At 41.7% G+C, this 20,573-nt stretch overlaps 1 protein-coding gene across 3 annotated transcripts in view; it reads right to left on the bottom strand.

Annotated features, from left to right (window-relative positions):
- Positions 1–20,573, bottom strand: part of NPRL3 (NPR3 like, GATOR1 complex subunit) — a 46,617-nt gene that overhangs the window by 11,053 nt on the left and 14,991 nt on the right. For all 3 annotated transcript variants that reach the window (XM_072120804.1, XM_072120806.1, XM_072120805.1), the window contains 7 exons: positions 20,069–20,150; positions 16,179–16,316; positions 12,451–12,607; positions 12,205–12,311; positions 6,170–6,299; positions 3,145–3,334; positions 2,093–2,288 (listed from right to left, as the gene is read on the bottom strand). In XM_072120804.1, coding sequence (XP_071976905.1) covers positions 2,093–2,288; positions 3,145–3,334; positions 6,170–6,299; positions 12,205–12,311; positions 12,451–12,607; positions 16,179–16,316; positions 20,069–20,150 — 1,000 coding nt within the window. The remainder of the gene's footprint in view (positions 1–2,092; positions 2,289–3,144; positions 3,335–6,169; positions 6,300–12,204; positions 12,312–12,450; positions 12,608–16,178; positions 16,317–20,068; positions 20,151–20,573) is intronic.

The raw sequence follows: 20,573 nt of genomic DNA, 5'->3' as shown, positions 1-20,573 counted from the left end.
GCGCGTCACTTCCGGTCCTCACCGGAAGTGGAGTCGGCGCCATTTTGGAGAAGACCACCGCGGGAGGAAGAAGCCTGCGCTCAGCTGCCTTTCCACGCACGCCTCCAACTCCGGATCGGAGGCGTGCCGGAGTCCGCCCGCACCCACAGACTGCGCTGCACCTCGCAGCATTCACCTTTCCACCGCCGCCGAGTGACCACCCTCCGGTAAGTCTCGGCGGGGGACCTGTGCAGCCACCTGGGGGTACCTGGGACTCCCATTCCCCCCTTTCACCGCGACTCCTGAGCCTCACCGAGACTCACTGGATCCCCCGTCAGGGACAGGAAACCACTGGAGGAGGTGGGACGTACCGCAGAATTTGAAGTCTGGGTTTCCTGTCCCTGGGGGCGGATCCCTCTCTCTGGTTGGGTGCTGTCGTGGTGAGAGGGGGAAATTAACATTTTTGGCAAGTTCTACTGAGTTTTACTGGGCTCACAGAACAGGTCCAATAATGTTTCTGAGTTATTGTAAAGATTGTTACGGACGCGGCGATACCAAATATGTGGGGTTTCTTTGGTGATTTTGTTTTTTTACTATATTAGATGTGTATAGGGGATGTTTGTATTTAGGGGACTTTAACTGTATTTAATTAATTATTTTTATTAAAAAGTGTTTTAAAACGTTTTTTTTTTCTTTTGTTTTACAGGTTGGCTTGAACAAGCAATTCTCTGATTCACCTAACACAGTGAAATACAGATGCTCAGTGTGTAGCATACACATAACATACAATTGGCACCCCCAGCTTCAGGAGCCGTTGCCAGAAGCATTACATCAAATGTTGAGAAGGGGTTAAAGATCACTTTGAATTCCACTTAAGAAGGGAAATTCATAGGCACTGCAAATACAGGATCTAGCAAGATGCTTAATGGCATCTAGAAAAGTGGGTAAAGAGATTGAAAACCTAAATGCCTTAAGTAGTTAATTGGGTCGGTCACTTACCAATACATCTCTTCCATTAGACATGTCTCTGCATGTATATGTACCTGTAGCTTTGCCTCTTTTGAGAGCCTCAGCCTTTCCTTGTTCTCACCATGCAGCACTCTTCATATATACACAACTTCCTGTTTCTCATTTCTTCAGTCTGTCCTAATTGTGTCACCCACTGTGCCTCTCTCTCTCTCATAGTCCTCTCACTGACAGAGAGAGAGAGAGCAGGATGAGTCATAATCTCCTGCTGCAGCCCCTCCTATTCATCAGTGCTCACACATGTAAAAAAGATCATGGAAGATCCCTTTGAATATACTGAGAAAAAAATAGCCCCTCCTCAGGCAGGCGTACATTTATTTCCCAATGTCAGAATTATGTTTGACCTGTATGCTACTTTACCTGGCATGAATTCTTAAAGGGAAAGTTCTTGTATCATTGCTCCCTGTATATCCCACAGAGCTGTGCATGGCATACTTTGCCATAAAGACGATTTCCACTCCAGAATGCAGTTTCAGGGAAAGACACACAGAATGAGAGTCATCAGCCATTTTTTGCTGTATCGCTGCAATGGGTAGCAATCATTCTTCAACAAACTGTCCCAACAGTGAGGAGGTGCCTGCTCTGCTTAGCCTCTGCCCTATGTCCCAGAATCAACTTACAGGGAACCGGTCAGGCACATGTAGCCCCCCCCCCCCCCCCCAAACTGTAGGTCCTACCTTATTTACTGTAGCGAGCCACTCTGCATGATGATATTGAAATTGATCAGTGACTCCTGTGAATTATAAAATGCCCCCCACCACACACACACACAGATTCTACATTGTAATCCAGTACATTGAGTCAGTCGAGTGTTCCTGGGGGTATTGCAGCCTGACTCAATTCATAGGATTACAATGCAGAGTTGTCATTTTATAATTCACAGAACCTACTGACTCTTAATATTAATATAATCATGCAGAGCAAATCACTACAGTAATAAAGGTAGGACTTTTGGTTTGGGAATTTAGGTATGCCCAACAGGTTCCCTTTAAAGGAGTAAATTATGGTAAGTGGACTTTCAATGCAGCAGCCACGTCATTACTATAATGTCAATCTGGCATTTGCCATGCTACTCCATTTTCCTTACCTTGCAAACATTTTGAGGTCCTCTTGATTCTGAGCTGCGGGAACGTTAAGAATGGCTTCCCTCTCATTCTGAGACAGACTTGCAAGTAGAGTCTCTGTTGCTCTTTTATTATTAACAGGAGAGTCTCCTCCAGGGAGCAGCTCAGCACTGGAGTTGTCCATGCTGGGACTGGTAAGTGTCATATCATCGCTGCTGGCTGTTAGGGAAAGCAAACAGGGACTCAGCAATACAAAGAATACAAAGTACAAGTAGGAAATAAAAATATCTACCACTAACTGTTATTATGAACAAAACCGTTCAGAACTGAATATAATGTATAATGACTCTAATTTTTGACACTCAGCAAACCACTAGTAGATCAGTTAATGCCAGGCTGCCTGTATTTTAACCTTTGTAATTCTAACAAAAGGACCACATATTTAGGCCTTATGCACACAACTGTAATAGGGGGTGTTACAAAATTTGTGGCCACATCTTGGCCCCCCATAGAGGTCTATGGCACCCAGTCACATGGCGGTGAGGACACACTGTCTCCCTGCACAAAGATCAGATGTTCATTTGATGTTACCACTGATTATATAAGCAGTGACCAGAGGTAACAGGAAGCGCAATAGTGAACCATAGTCTGGAGGGCACAGCTGTTTTTTTTCTTTTTTTATATCTGACACAACCTGACAATTCCTGGCTTATTTTTGGTGAAAGGGTTGTTCTTTTCAGTGGTTCCATTTTGGGACAAAGAACTTTTTCTGGACAATATCAAATATGTATGCTCAGTTAGTTACAACCAGGTCCTGCCAGGAGGCAGAACCCAGCGTACAGAGGAGCCAGCAGTCACAGGGCACACGCCAGTGTCCTGATCCAGGAGGAACACACCTACACGTTGCGGTCATGCTTGACAGTGGCGTGTAAGGGGCTAAATACCTGATGACATAGCCTGAAACACACTATTGCATCAGAAGAAGTAACCTTAACGGTCACCATAAAAAAAAACCTGATACAGCAGTCATTAAGAGGTTAATAATAACAAGAATAATAATAACAGCAGAAATTACTTGGAGAGCCAAAGCTCAGTGCATTTGGTGTACTTAAACTTCTTCCACCAACTCTGGCAGCAAAAGGCGTATCTTCTTCTTTTGATGTAGCAGCATCTTCTTTGGGTGGAACAAGGAGGCAAACAAACGTGTGGATCTGGATTAGAAGTTGGCGCTGAAGCATCCAAATGACCATCTGAATGAGGTGAGGCTGCAAAATCAAAACATTAATATTACAGGGAACACTAAAAATGTTTTAATAGTCTTACCAAAAGTCCTGCCAGAGGCCTCCATCACTCTACCTAATAAAAGAAATAAATCGCCTGTAGCGGAGCAGCCTATTATTCGGCCATCGTCCACTGTAAACTGAGGTCAGGAAGTAAGAGCTTGCCGATTAAGGCCGCCTTGTAGATGTGTGGAGACTTATAGCCATTTATGCTCTACTAGGGGATTTTAGGAAATATGGAAATACGTTTTCCAGGGTGGAATAAGGAAAACAATGTCTCTTTTTGCTACTTTAAAAGGCAGCCCCCTTAACATCAAGCATAATGCAACCACTTTGAAACAGTGCTGTCTACAGCTGGGAATCTCTTCCTTCTGATATACTGGTTTGGCTTAAATCCCACATTATGTCATTAGGCTTCTTGAAAGCCATGCTTGATGGTAAGGGGACTTCCTTACAAGGTAGCAAAAAGAGGCACTGTTTACCTTGTCCCAGCATAGAAAACATATTTGCATATTTCCCACTGTAAATTTACACTAGTGCTTATAGATACATCTGCATATATATAAAGTCTGGCTTTTAAAAACTTTTCCTGTGAAAGGAAGCATATATAAATACAGACACATTATCACGTATCTGGATATGTGCTTGAATTTAAGGGGTTAACTCAAAAGCTGGGGCAAAGGATGCCCACCAATCCAGCACTTCACAACCCCTGTAGAACTCGCATCATTCTGAAAATACATGCCGACAGTCATTGGCCTCAAACATATACTGTTGAGTCCAGTCATTTGCTGCGGCATTATGTGTTTGCTGCAACCCAATAAACAAAAAGCTGTAGGTCGAATGTTTCAACGGGTAAGTAATTCTTCTTTTATTTTATGCCTTTTTCCGTGTTCTCCACGGGTTTTTTCCTTAATGGAAACCCTGGTCATTCAATAGGGGAGGATGTAAGAACTCATATAACATTGGACACTCCGGCAGGGCAGGCTGCATGTTGTCTAATGTTATCTCCCTGATACAATGTAGGTTTAGTTCCTTCAGGATGCTTAGGCTACATTCACACGATGTATGCCCGCCGTACCGTAGTATGGCAGGCATACATCGGCGCCGCGGAGAGGAGCAGGGGATGAGTGCTGCTCACCCCCGCCCCTCTCCATAGGAAGATACAGCGCACGGCGCCGTATCACTGGAAAAGATAGGACATGTCCTATCTTTTCCCGGGCTACGGAGCGGTACGGTGCCACACGTATAGGGCCTTGAGCCCATAGAAGTGTATGGGGGACGTATATCGGCCGTATATACATGAGTGTGAATGTAGCCCGTATCCCCCATACATGTGTGTGAATGTAGCCTTAGTCTTGTTCATAAAACCAGAAGTAGGAGAAAAACTTGTCTATACTCTTGTATAAGTCTACCAGCGATATAGTGAGCGTGTCTGTGACTGCTACGAGTGATAGTTGCTCTTGGATAAATGAGAGCATACAGAAAATAAAGATAAAAACAGCAATTTTTTTTAACATGCTGTTTGCTAAATATTTGAGCCGTCAGGAAGGAAAATCTTAGCCTTGGTCAGGTGTTTTTTTTGCGTGATCGTCTTTCTGTGGGATCATATCCCTCTTTGATCTGGTGGTTGATAATGAAAATACTTGAAGAATTTCTAGGCACACAAAGTTTAAACTGAAATTAAAGAACAAAATGTTATTGCGGTAATCCAAAGTATAACGTTTCGGCTAATATAAGCCTTTGTCAAATACTGTGAAAAATTAAAACAGAACAAAATTGCAAGGGAGTCTTAGTGATCTGACATAATCAGCTGTCATGACACAATAGTGATCAATAATAATAATAGCATAACTATTGTGTCATGACAGCTGATTATGTCAGATCATTAAGACTCCCTTGCAATTTTGTTCTGTTTTGACTTTTCAGAGCATTTGACAAAGGCTTATATTAGCCAAAATGGTATAATTTGGATTACCGCAATAACATTTTAATTTTCTTAACAATTTTTTCAATTTCAACTTTGTGTGCCTGGAAATTCTTCATACATTTAATAGGGTAGGATCCCTTCCAAAAGCACCTACTGATGATAAGGACAAGGGCATTTGACATATGATACTGAAAATACTGTTTCACTTTGTCCCTATCTCATGAAAGACTTTTACATGAAATGCAGGGGTGTTCTCAAAAGGAAAAGAATCCTAAAGACTGTTGTACCTCCCAAAACCCCACTCCTGTAGCCTAGCCAGGACCCCGCAGTGTGGGTTTATCCTTGATGTGCAACCACAAACAATATCATCAATGTCCTTTTGTATTCACATACATTTCATTTAAGTGCGTTTATTATGTCCCGTCACCTGCAGAATCCACAGAATGTAATGGATGTCTGAATACCAAGCAGCCACCTCTCACATGCTTGGAATGTTCTTTGATTGTTATAAGGTAACAATATTAAAAAGAGAAGGTTTATGATATGAATGGGATCTATTAATACAATATATATAACTATAGCAATCACTGGTCAGACCAGAACTATATCGGGTGCAAAAGAGGACAACTAAGATTTTTAAATGAATGGGTGGATTAGGATCCAAAAGCTGCTTATAAAACTTGGAATTATACAGTTTAGAAAAAAAGACATTTATGGTGCAAACTAATAACAATGTACAAATAATTGAAGGGGCAGTAAGATGATCTATCAAGCCTTATGTGTATATAAATATAAACATAGATCAAAATACTGTATGTGCTATAGACATGTGTGTAGGGTGTTTTAGTGTGACATAAGTATAATATAAAGCATTGCATAGATGCACTTACCTCTTGCCCCGGTGGTGATAATGGGTTTTTAAACTCTGCTAAAGAAACCGGCAGAGAAAACTTGGATAGAACTGATGGAAGGTCATGTGCAGGAAACTGATGGGAAAACTGCTCTGCCAGCGACGAATAACTGAAAGACATAAACAATATCATATGGTAACACAAAAATCATCTAAATCCAAGCCTTTGGTTAAGCGGATACTGTGTGTATGGGAGAGTTGGGAGGGATAGCCTTTATTCCACAGCTATAAATTTAACTATAGTAATTTATCATTTCTCTACAGTGGTTCCATTTCTTACCAAATGTGCACATACATGAAATATTAAAAATCAAATATATAATCATCATACAGCGGCCTTCTGTAAGAGATTGTCTTTGGAAGAGGTTTTACTGTAGGTCTACATTTACAAGTTCCTCTATAAATTAGACCCGAATCAGTCAAAAAGGGACCAGATCCATACGACTCTTAGGCCCCAATCACACGACCAGTTTGCCGCCTTATATACACTCACCGGCCACTTTATTAGGTACACCTGTCCAACTGCTCGTTAACACTTAATTTCTAATCAGCCAATCACATGGTGCAACTCAGTGCATTTAGGCATGTAGACATGGTCAAGACAATCTCCTGCAGTTCAAACCGAGCATCAGTATGGGGAAGAAAGGTGATTTGAGTGCCTTTGAACGTGGCATGGTTGTTGGTGCCAGAAGGGCTGGTCTGAGTATTTCAGAAACTGCTGATCTACTGGGATTTTCACGCACAACCATCTCTAGGGTTTACAGAGAATGGTCCGAAAAAGAAAAAACATCCAGTGAGCGGCAGTTCTGTGGGCGGAAATGCCTTGTTGATGCCAGAGGTCAGAGGAGAATGGGCAGACTGGTTCGAGCTGATAGAAAGGCAACAGTGACTCAAATCGCCACCCGTTACAACCAAGGTAGGCAGAAGAGCATCTCTGAACGCACAGTACGTTGAACTTTGAGGCAGATGGGCTACAGCAGCAGAAGACCACACCGGGTGCCACTCCTTTAAGCTAAGAACAGGAAACTGAGGCTAAAATTTGCACAAGCTCATCGAAATTGGACAGTAGAAGATTGGAAAAACGTTGCCAGGTCTGATGAGTCTCGATTTCTGCTGCGACATTTGGATGGTAGGGTCAGAATTTGGCAACAACAACATGAAAGCATGGATCCATCCTGCCTTGTATCAACGGTTCAGGCTGGTGGTGGTGGTGTCATGGTGTGGGGAATATTTTCTTGGCACTCTTTGGGCCCCTTGGTACCAATTGAGCATCGTTGCAACGCCACAGCCTACCTGAGTATTGTTGCTGACCATGTCCATCCCTTTATGACCACAATGTACCCAACATCTGATGGCTACTTTCAGCAGGATAATGCGCCATGTCATAAAGCTGGAATCATCTCAGACTGGTTTCTTGAACATGACAATGAGTTCACTGTACTCAAATGGCCTCCACAGTCACCAGATCTCAATCCAATAGAGCATCTTTGGGATGTGGTGGAACGGGAGATTCGCATCATGGATGTGCAGCCGACAAATCTGCGGCAACTGTGTGATGCCATCATGTCCATATGGACCAAAATCTCTGAGGAATGCCTCCAGCACCTTGTTGAATCTATGCCACGAAGAATTGAGGCAGTTCTGAAGGCAAAAGGGGGTCCAACCCGTTACTAGCATGGTGTACCTAATAAAGTGGCCGGTGAGTGTATAACCCCGATGACAGCTATGCTGGTGCGGAAGCAGTAGACTAAGAAAATATAGAGCATATTCAGCCGTGGGGCGCTGTTTTCTATGGAGAAAGGAGGGGTGAGTACCTCCTCCTCTCCAGCGCGCCGACATATGCATACGATAGTGTGAATGCAGCTTTAAAGGAGATCTACCACCAGGATGAAGGATTGGTAACTAAGCACACTGACATACTGCTGTGCTCACCCTCTGGTAGGATCTGCTCTTCTTTAAGTTTCCTATACCCTTATTTTTAAGAAAAAAAGGCTTTAAAACATTATGCAAATGTGCCTGAGGGGCTCTCGGCTCCATTAACACCTCAGACTCATTTGCATAATTTTAAACACCATTTTTGTAAAAGCTGGGGTATAAGAAGCTAAAAGAACAATGGATCCAGAATTGTGTTTCTAGGTGTCAAGGTTCAGCAGGTACTATGGTTTGCAGTGCACCCCCCAGCCTGTCAGCTGAAGGTAGAATACAGAAGGAGCTACAAAAGACACAACAAGTACATGCACCCTCTGCCACTGTAAACGGGTAAAATGGTACCTAAACATTGTACCCACTGGCTCAACCACAGGGTTAATAATATCTACCAAAAAAGGCGAGAATACACAACTACAATGGCAGCTTGATAAAAAACAATACAGGCAGTCCCCGGGTTACATACAAGATAGGGTCTGGAGGTTTGTTCTTAAGTTGAATTTGTATGTAAGTCGAAACTGTATATTTTATAATGGAAGTTCTAGACAATTTTTTTTCTTTTGCCCCAGTGACAATTGGAGTTTCAAAATTTTTGGTGTAATTGGACCAAGGATTATCAATAAAGCTTCATTACAGACACCTTACAGCTGATCATTGCAGTCTGGGACTATAGTAAAGCATCCAGAGAGCTTCACCAGAGGTCACACTGGGCAGAGGGGTCCGTCTGTAACTATGGGTTGTCTGTAAGTCGGGTGTCCTTAAGTAGGGGACCGCCTGTACTTTAATTCATTACAATAATACATAGAATTAATAAATGTTATAGCATTTCACACGGAGAGAAAGTCAGAAGTATAACATACGACAATAACTGACTAAAAAGTTGGTGAGCACCCAAGCATCCACAGTGTGGATCAATAGCTGACTGGTGACCAAGGCATACGTAAAGGGAGGCAATACCAGTTATAAACAAAAGGGATAAATGGTAAAAAACAGCTCACCCCACAGCAGACCTGCAGAACCTCAAGGCGACAGTGTGCACGGAGTCCAGGGGTCCGATCCGGTATCAGTCCCGCCAAGAAAGGCTATGATCCAAGAACAAGAGAAAACGGTAGTGGGGCTCCAGCAGAAGAAAAAAATGATGCAGTGTATTCCAGGTGGCTTAAAAAGTATATCAAAAAACATTTATTGGTTCCACGTTAAAAAATTCTTGTGCAAAAGGAATAAGCATGGATACATTCAAGACATGACACAAAAACAGACGACAGAGCTTGCGGTAACGCGTTTCGGACTATCAGATCCTAGTCCTTACTCATACCTGGCTCAAATGGCCTGAGACAGGGTTTTAAGTATAACCAAGTGGTAACCCCGGTCAGGTTTCCGGTGAGGTCATGGGTCCCACCCCCTAAGTCAGCTGGACAAGGATAATTACATACAGAGAAAAAGACCAAATGGGAAAATACATGCAAAGAAATATACAAGAAAAAATATACAAGAAAAAATAATATAATGAATAGACATGAGTAATCCTAGTAGATTAATAAAAATACATGAGATCCTGTTTGAAGTTTAACCCTTTTGGCGAGCGTGTTTCTAGGTTAAGTATCCAGAAGGCTTCCCTAGAGAACATTGCCTTCTTCCAATCACCGCCTCTCTCAGGTTCCTAGACCTGTATTTTTATTAATCTACTAGGATTACTCATGTCTATTCATTATATTATTTTTTCTTGTATATTTTTTCTTGTATATTTCTTTGCATGTATTTTCCCATTTGGCCTTTTTCTCTGTATGTAATTATCCTTGTCCAGCTGACTTAGGGGGTGGGACCCATGACCTCACCGGAAACCTGACCGGGGTTACCACTTGGTTATACTTAAAACCCTGTCTCAGGCCATTTGAGCCAGGTATGAGTAAGGACTAGGATCTGATAGTCCGAAACGCGTTACCGCAAGCTCTGTCGTCTGTTTTTGTGTCATGTCTTGAATGTATCCATGCTTATTCCTTTTGCACAAGAATTTTTTAACGTGGAACCAATAAATGTTTTTTGATATACTTTTTAAGCCACCTGGAATACACTGCATCATTTTTTCTTCTGCTGGAGCCCCACTACCGTTTTCTCTTGTTCTTGGCTAATACCAGTTATAACTTGTCTCCAAAAATGTATCTCCTAATAGAGCAAGCTATAAGTAAGCAATGTAGAGCTAAAACTTCCTAATTAATAACAGAGGCAATAAAAGGGGATAATACACAGAATAACCCGGATTGTAAGACTTTAATGTGATTATAAATAGATATTAGAGTGAGAACCAGGAGGTCTATAAGATGTACCACCTCCTAGAAATAGGTCACACCGGGATAGAACCATGCAATAGAACTGATAAGAAATCAAGATAATATCCTATGTATTCCTTGCGTTCCCTGTCAGTATAATGAAAAACGCAGCGGACAGGATCACCGTGACGTACGTTTCACCCCGCAGCTTCATCATGGAGACAACTTATAACTGGTATTGCCTCCCTTTATTTATGCCTTGGTCACCAGTCAGCTATTGATCCACGCTGTGGATACTAGGGTGGCTCACCTACTTTTTAGTCAGTTATTGCCTTATGTTATGCTTTTGACTTTTTCTCCATGTGATATGCGACAATATTTATTAATTCTATGTATTATTGTAATGAATTAAAGTATTGATTTTTATCAAGCTGCATTCTAGTTGTTGTGTACTCTCACCTTTTTTGGTAGGCCCTCTGCCACTGTATGTGGAAAATGGTGGTGAATTGAACTGTACATATTTATCACTTTAAGGGTTTAAACAATGTTGCCGCTTATTAAAACATTTTTATATTTAATGATTAAACATTTTTTCCAAATATTTTGTTAATTGTCTGCTAATCCTATACAGAATATGTTATAAATAAAAATATTCCATCAAATTAAAGTTTCACATGTCATAAAAAATGTAAAAATTGTTACGATATGTAAAGTAGTTCCAAAGAAATTTGTGGTTCCAAATATTATTTGTAATTATTTTAAAGTTTTTTTAAGGTTTCAACTATAGTAATTAAAATCTAAATAGCATTTATTTTTAATTTAAACTTAAGGAGGGTCTTTGAATGTTGAGATGCTTCTTTAATTTATGGTTATTTTTGCAAGTAGTAAACTAATTTCATGTATAGTAATGGTTGGGGTTAGTTTGATAAGAACATACACCTGCCTCTCGGTGCTGTTAATATAAAACTGTTTATGCAAATTAACAGTTGCTTGACACTGCTGGGCCCTGCACACTTGCCTCACATAGTAAATTTCTAGGGTAGATTTAAGGCTAAATTCACACTGACGTGAACCCGTTGTACCGTAGCACTGCGGGCACACTTCGGTGCCCGTGAGAGGAGGAGGGGGTAAGCGCCGCTCACCCCCGCCCCTCTCCACAGCGATATATGGTGCACGCCGCCGTATTCAGGGGAAATATAGGGAATGTCCTATCTTTCTCCCGGCTACGGTACGGTGCCGCACCGCTCCCGGACGGTGCTGTGTGCCCATTGCCGGTTATAGGGGACGTATATATGCCGGCCGTATATACATCCCCCATACGCGTGTGTGAATATAGCCTAATGGATTGATTTTCAGTTCTATGTTGAAAAGAACTAGCACTTACACCTAGCACTTGCGCCTAAAATAAGACAATAAAACCTGACAAAGATCGATGGCAAATCCTCTTATGTCTCCCAGTATATGAACAGGAACCTATTAAAGGCAATCTACCATCAAAATCAGGGACACTTACTCATAGATTCAGACACCATGACTGTGGTAATCTTATATTTGTTATCCATGGCCTCCTTCTTTCTAAAATCAACTTTTAACATTATGTTAATGAGTCAGAAAAGCATGCTCTATCTTTTCCCCGTGTACAGAGCAGTACAGTGCCATGTGTGTGGCAATTTTATACGTCCTCAAGATGGACGTGTGAATGGAGCCCATCTCCTTCACAAATGATAAAATATTATTCTTGTACTAGGTTCTTTAGAATTCTTATGCTACAACATTATAGAAAAACACAAATTTGCAACCAAGAAGCAAAGACTATACTTACAGACTAACATTTGCATTTGGAGATAACATGTAGACATTGTTTTCACACAGTGGATATATGATTATGGCTTTGCCCCAGTATACCAAGTGTGCAGCAAGCTGAAATACCTGGAAGACAAGCACAAAATAATATTATAGGATAACATTGATTTCATTGCATTGATATTTGGCACCCACTACACGTCTGGGGAGCCCTGTAATCATTATAGTCATTAACACATTAATAAAAGTACAGAAACAATAGTACCTGTAGTAAAGCGAGGTCGGCGTCCTGAGCTAGCTGTTGTAGGTTCTTTACAGCGCTTGCAGACTTGATAATTCTTACTAAAGCCGGAGAGCAGTCCAGAGGAAGTTCATTCAGTAAATTTTTCTCATCCTTTAGCAGCAGAAGAGCATGATATGGCCTAAAAGACAAAGGGGGAATTCCCTATTTGTCACTAAATGATCACAGACTAGAGTAGAGTAGACTAGAGAACATTTTTCAAATATACATTCACTACCTTATTGCAGCTGTTTCTCTGCTAAGCCTCTGCTATCATCCTGTCTCAGCCCTCTCCCTTTCAGCTTGGCATTCTGGTTGCTAAGAAGGATCCGTAGAGTGAAAGAGTAGGGAACAGGAGATGTAGTCTATGGATTGAGAGGTCACAGAAGAGTGAGGGGGTGAGGCTTTGCACAGTCACGTCTGCTCTGGCTACACTCATTTTAGTTGTTTTTTTTTGTTTTGTTTTCCTTGTCTTTAAAATTCCATAATTGCTTTATTTTTAAGATTTTCTACCTGATTTTTTCAGGTGCATGCGGGCTTGTTTTCTACCTAAAAAACTGTACTTCAAATTTACTGTAACATATCGGGGCCGTATGTTCTGCCACAAGCTTGCGGCCGTACAAACATGCCACATAACTGGAAATGTCCTATCTTTCCCCGTGTGCACAGCCGTACGCCGTGCATCTGTATGGGATGGGGAGTGGTAACCCTTCCCCTCTTCAGCGTGCCGGACGTATGCTCAGCAGGCATACATTTTTGTGAATTTAGTTGAAGACTGTATTAGATTAGAGGTTCAGTTGTGTAACAGTGCATAGGTGTGTATGTGTGTAATAATTTGTGTGCTAGAACTGCTAGTGGTATAGAGTAGTGATGGCGAACCTTTTAGTGACCTAGTGCCCAAACTGCAACCCAAAACCCGAGGTGCCAACCAAAAATTAAAGCAGTAACTTTTTGCTCTCTGTTCAACAACTCTCTGTTCAATCATATTGGCCTCCTGAGGACGGCAACACAGTAGAAAGATGGAAAATTTTCATCATTTTAGCTTCTTTCCAGTGTCCCTCTGTATACAGAGAATCGTGGGGCCAGCAGAAGGTCCTCGAAAGATAATTCGGTCCTGTCTAATTCTCCCTCTTCTCCCTCTCCCTCAGTGCCAAGTAGCGAAGTAAGTATCAAAGTATGAGTGAAAGCAGCATCTTTTAAGTAGCTTGGAACTGCAGGAAGATTCTTTGAGTCCTGTCTGGTGTGCTGGGGCAATGGCCCGGGTGCCCACAGAAAGAGCTCTGAGTGCCGCCTCTGGCACCCGTGCCATAGGTTCGCCACCACTGGTATAGAGGAAAGCTCAGCCTCATGGTAAGTGAGGGAAGCTGCTCTGACCTCAGTGCCCTTAGCTGATATAACAACTGGGAAGTGCCCACCTACTTCAGGATAAGCTAAAGATGATTTTATAAGAAGGGCTGATAAATATATCAGGATGGATTTCAGGTTGGTAAGAATTTAGCAGCATGAAATAGGTATAGTTAGACAGGGCTAAGGCTATTTTTGGACAAGTAACTTTAGAGTTAAGCTTAAAAGCGGAACTTTGATGTTATAATGATTTTTTTTCCCAAATTGGCCTACATAATATTACTTTTAAAAACAAACAGAACAATGCCCATTTTATGTTCTTTGCCCTTTTCTTTCCAGAGTTATGGTATTTTCTTTTCTGAAGATACTTGTCAAAAATATTTCTCACTAGCAGTGAAGTGGGCTAGGACCTATTCCTGTATCTGCCCTGAAGCTAATTCAAATTTAGGTTTCCCTCACTTCACATGGTGCCTCGTGTTCTCTCATTCAGTAATTTAGAAGCAAATCCAGTGAGATTCCTTCAAGTAAATACACTGGACATTTCACAATATATACACAGGATGTATAGTGACCACTCCACAGCTTTCATTACATAGATGAGCATGCAGCATGTAATAAATAGTGGAAACCAGCAGTGAAACAGTTACAGTGTATAGTCTTTGTTATGTGAGCACTAATAGCTACTTTGCACTGTTCAGAAAGTGCAGTGAGTAAAAGATACAGAAGATGCAGAGAGAGACAGAAAAAGTTCTGTAGAATCACAGACTGGGATGGAGGAACTAATCTTGTACCTCAATATTCTGAGTAGGAAACCTTTGATCCACAGAGCAACACACTCAGCTCTGCTATTAGTCTCACTTACACACCGAGAGCACTGTCACATGACCTCCCCTCTTTCTTCCTCTGTGAGCAGGAAACGGCAGCTTCCTCTTTATAGTCCCTACTGTAAACAAGTCTATGGATCATAAGAATAATCACCACAACCAGAAGACAAAGACCATTTGCTCTGTCATAAAAGGGAACCTCTGCAAGATAGAGGTTAACTGATTTATCTTTGGAAGTGCTAATTCCCTCCAGTGTCTAAATATTGTAACCATAGTGAAACTCTGGATGACTTTGGTATGTGAGGAATGATGGGAATCTGGAGGATTTTAAAAGTCTATACTTCTGCTAAAAATGTGGAATCAAAAAAGAGAAACCTTTCTACTTTTAAGCTGTTGCATCACTGTGTAATGAAATAAAATGTAGGAAATAAAATAGGAAAAAAAAAATATAGTAGTGCTGTGTTAGCCTGAAAAAAACATCATGTGATGTCAACATAAATTACCTGGACCTGTATGATAATATCTATCTTACTGTGGTAGGAGAGATATTGAGGTACTAAAAGGTCACTTCAAGAAACGCAGGAAGAGGAAAACCTGGGAATTTAATTTAATGACAAGGATCCAATCATTGACTCAATATGCAGTAGCACCTAGACTCATGGGGTCATCACATGGGCACATGTCACTAACCACCTTCTTCAGATTAAGGCTAATTTCACACCCCTTTTTGGACATATTCAGTACCTACACAAGGAAAGCTGCATTTTCCACACTGGAAGAAGCAGTATGAGTTCAGTGGAGGCCACTAGAGTCCACGGGAGTGGGGGCAGGTGTCACATGTATAGCATCTATCCCGGCCTCCAGTGAGAGGAGGTTTCTGACTAGTTGCTACTGATGTTCACTCTTATTCCTGGGGTGGGGTGGGGTGGGGTGGGGTGGGGGGTTTGGTGAGGTGTGCTAGAGAACCGAACCGCAAGATGTGTAGATGTGTCCCTCTGTAAGCACATACAGTGGAATACTCTGCAGCCTCCGTTGTAAGGATAAGTCAGGTATGAACGAGGTATGAAGGCAGACTAACCTAAGACCCATAGACACCTAAAGACCACTGTACACAAGCAAGTTTGGTCAGAGTGAAATAGTAAAATAAGGAGTACAAAGTACTAGTGTCCTACTATATGTTAACATAATAATCTGTGTGACTCCATTACTGAGCAGTCTTTATGTCCCCTGGACTGACTGTAGATTGATCTCCAGGTATCCAGCTGGGTCCCATGGAAAGCCAGTGGTCTGATGAGTGCAGCGCGGCTACCATAAGGACATACTGTAGGATAAAGGGCTGCTCTGCTACTGAGCATTCACTGTCCCATACAGCAACAAGAGACCTTTACTGTAGACTAAAGACATGCGCTGCCTGCTGTCACCAGAACCCAGTTGGTTAGACATAAACTGCATTGTCTGAATACACCCTAAAGCCTCAGGGTTTTTCCATGGCAGGTGCACAGACCATAGCACTAGATCACACGCTAACACATGTTCTCATCTTACCTTATAGACTTTAGACTTCTTTCTATTGCCTCCGGAGGAATAAAATTTGCTCCGACACAATGAATTTTATGAGGTAAGCAAAAGCTCACTTCCAGCCAGTTGTTTATATGAAGACGGACCACACCTGTAGTACAGAGGCTGAAAGAGAGAAAGACACTAAATGTAGGATGCATTTTAATCTAACAGGGTGTAGTAATGACAAGCAATGGCCACTAGATGGAGCTATAAGTCTATAATATGGTGGGATAGTTCAATAGTCTCGCTCCCATCTACCATCCCCTTCTTCCTATACGCTGGACTGCTGACATCTACTAGCAATATGTACTAAGTTTGGTTTGAGAAAGTTTCTTGGGTTTACTTTAAAGGCGCAATAAAATTGTGATGGAAAGGAATTAAGAAATGTGTTAGGAAGGAGATTTACATTAGGAAATTAGGTTAAAGACTTCCAGAAAAGCTCGGCTCACATCTCACAAGGCAAGCAACTTGTTGACATTTACTTCACCCATATCTCCCATTGCTAGATATCATTGTTGTGGAAACCCTTTGACTATTACAATTGTCAATATAGCGGATAATCTATACCAAAAGATTGCATGTGATTAATAAACCCCAAGAGCAGACAAAAACTAATACCGGAGCCCCCCAGGTGCAGAGGAAAACTAATACTGGAGACCTCCAGAGAAGACAGAAAAAAATAAATCCTCTCCTTCCCTTCCCCATATTGGAGTCTCTTCTCTCCTCCATGTGCCGCTTTGCTCTGTGTCCCCTGTTGGTTCTATGCCCCAGAATTGAGACCCGGAGCAGGGCTGCACCAGAATAGGTAGAGGACCCAGGAGCTGTACAGAACAGCTGACAAGTACCACTCAAGTCCTCTCCTGCACCTGGAGACGCTCTGCTTTGGGTCCTGCATCAGGGCATAGAACCAGAATCAGGAGTCACAGACAGCACCAGTGGGAAAGGACCCTGGAGCGGTCAGATGCACTCATTGGACTCACTGTCAGCAGAGTGCTGGCCGCAACAGTTGAAATGAATGTGACTGCACTTTATGTACATGCTCAGTCGTAAAGCTCCTCTGCTACAGATTAGAGGAAAAGGCTATGGGAAGGAATGCTTGTACTTATCTTAGAACCGCTCGCTAAAGAGATCAGACAAACAGGTCTGTGGAGTTAGCGACTATTTTGGGGGAGTTGGAGTCTGAGTTCAGCAAACTGAGAAGTCTGAGTTGGAATTTGGCTTAGCGACTGCACAGCCCTGCTGCCTTGCATGTGAATAACAAAATACCATTCACATAAATTGCTTGGATTCCACTTGAAAACACTACTAGACCATGCAGAATGGGCAAATATGGTATGATATTCCTGTTTAAAAGCATAAAAGGCAAAATGAGCAAAAAAAATGGTGCCCCAGTATTTACCATACACCTGTCACCATAAATTTGCAGAGTAATCTACTGGCAACATGTTATACAGCAGGAGGAATTGGGAGATTGCAACTTTGTTTCATTCTTTTTCTTCTCTCTTTAGCGCAATTGCTCCAAAATTTGCAACTTCTACAAGTGTTTTGCAAAGTTTGCTGCAGGTGTAGACAAGGGGTTGTGTAAACGTTTGAGGGTGATGCCACACATGGCGTTTTGAACCCATTTTGAACCAGTTTTTGGTCGGATTTTTCTTTTTGTTTAAAAACGGGCCAAAAACAGATTCAAAACGGGTTCAAAACACCATGTGTGGCATCACCCTGAGACTTATCAGACTAAAGTCTCAAAAAACCAAAGGACTCACCTGCCTCATTTATCAACCACTGAGATAAATTAGGCAAGGCCAAAACCTTACAAAAATCCCCAAAACTAGACATAGGTTTCCAAACTTAAGTTAAATGTCCTCCTATGTGTCTTATCTGCAGGCGGCATGTTATAAAATAGAAGGAGCTGAGCAGACTGTATATAGAGGCAAGCGTATGATGTTGTCCCTGCCCAGCGCCATGGCCTGCATCTATACAGGTTTTGCCACCAGATGCACTTTCCTTCACTCCCACTTTATTTTGAGGTAGTGTACGAACCATCATAAATTTGCCCCAAGTCCTGAGCAGGCAATGTGTTATAGAGCAGAAAGAGCTGAGCAGATTGTACATTATGGCAATTACTGATTTACATCCTTACTCTCCTTATGCGTTCATGTATATGCTTCCCAGGCCAGAGACTTTAGGGTGCTTTAGAGTGCTTCTGGATAAGCCTAGCATTAGCTTATGTGAATTAACTACAAAGTATGCACTATTTTTTCCAATGTAATACTTCAAATTGTTCAGCTCCTCCTGCTCTATCATATGCTGCAGGTTCATCATGACAGGCTACTTTCAAGATTTTACATAGGGTTTATAGCAGTGATGGCACTTGGAGTCCTCACTCTGGGCCCCCAGGTCCCCACTCCAGCACAGAGTTCGCCAGACAGAACTCAAGACCTCCCCCTGCAGTCCCAGGATGTGGCATACATTTAAAAGAAACAAATCCTTTACAAGGGGAGTTCGGAGGTTTGGACACAGCTGGGTGATCCTTAGAGCTCCTGCAGCAGACCCCACTATTCTTCGTGTTCAGGGGACCCTGGATGGATGATTCAATAATAATAATCCTTAATACTGTAATACTGTCCTTGGGACGTCAATGCAATTGAAAACTGTGACAGAGCTAGGAGAAATAAATTACTACTTAAATTGCTATGTTGGCACTTTGCACTATACAGGTTGACTTAGGTTGTAGTTTGGTTCATCATCACAGGTCTATAGGGAAGTAACATTTCATGGTGCAACTTTGTTTTTAGTTATGAGAATCTACCACTAGGTGGTGAGGTTAACTAGAAAATAATATCATATGTAAAGTTTTACCCCCTATGCTCATGGGTTAGGGTATAACAATCTAATAGATGGGGGACTGACCACTTGACCTTCCACTAAAAAAAACCTTATTGAATCCTCTTTTTTATTGTCTGGGAGAGTCCCAGATATAGCCGGCATTCCCTCTGACCCTGAGGGTGTGTTTACACTTTGCAGTTAAAACTGCATCACAATCAGCTTTGAGGTGGTTTTAGGTGCCGTTTTGTTAATTTAACATGTGAAAGACATGAACTGAATAGGTGATTTTGAAGGGGAAAACTGTTCCACAAATGTCATTCACTTGTTCAACAAATGCTGTGTACCTGTTACATTAACAAAACTGCACCAAACACCACCTCAGAGCTGTATGTGATGCAGTTTTAACTGCAACATGTGACTGCACCCTCCACGGAATTACAGGAGCTGTGCTCCCCTGGACACTCCTTCACTCCAGTCAAAGCTAATTAATTGAATTAATACATGGTGCAGGAGATGAAGGGAGGAGCACGACTCATTTTCATTGTACTCCTATACCCTGGCTAGAACCTGGAGTCCTGCTCCTCCCTACAGGCCCTGCACAAGGTATAATTCATGAATTGCCTGTGACTGGAGTGTTCCTTTAATGATCCAATGATTAGTACATTATTATGAAATTGATGGAGGAGAGACAACTAGCGCTCCCAACCTATTATCTTGTAGCACAGGTGATAGCACTGAAGTCAGTTGGAAGCTGATGGTTGAACAGGCACCATTACAATCAGCTGATCAGGGACGTTACACTCGTTTAGGGGTCATTATCTGTCAATCTACGCTTTAGTATTTTGCATAAGCATGTCATTTTCCATCTTGATCACTAGGTGGTGCCACTTACTGGCAAACACCATTTTAGCTGTAAAGGAATACTCACATTTTTTTTTTTACCTACAAAAATAAGGAAGTGAATGCACTTATTATATTATAAAATAATATGCATCACCAATAGCATATTGCTTGGTCATAAAAATATATATATGTAAGAGAAGACATACCTGTCATAAGCTTCCTTTAAGTCTCTTGCTAGTTTGCACTTTGGTAATATATGGTGGAAAGGTGACTGCGGACCCTCCTCAGCTGTAAAGGCAAAAATGTCTGATTAATATTGACCACCAAAGTGATACACACATTGGTATGTTCACATATCATATAGCTAGAGGCCTCTTGTGCCATGGCTTCTACGTTGTGTTCCTTATACATTATTGTCTTTCATCCCATGTCTTTGTGTAATTAGAAGCCAAGCATTAGACCAAGTTCTACCCTGCTTAATATTTAAGTGTATTTTATAGCTTTATTTTGTTATTTCTTTATATGACACCCCTAATATACATTTGCCTTCAAGTCTTTCTACCACATTTGAATTATTCGTTTCTTTGGGGTTTTACGTACTTCCGGGTTTTTGATGATATAGTAGGATATAAGACTGCTATGGTTTACTGTACACCATGTCTGATGAAAGCCCCAGTCCGGGTCTGAAACGCGTCGCACTCTGTATACGTT

The sequence above is a fragment of the Engystomops pustulosus genome, chromosome 8 (assembly GCF_040894005.1).
Source record: "Engystomops pustulosus chromosome 8, aEngPut4.maternal, whole genome shotgun sequence".
NCBI lineage: Eukaryota > Metazoa > Chordata > Amphibia > Anura > Leptodactylidae > Engystomops > Engystomops pustulosus.
Note: the sequence above shows the minus strand (reverse complement) of the source record. Positions and strands in the feature narration are given on the sequence as shown.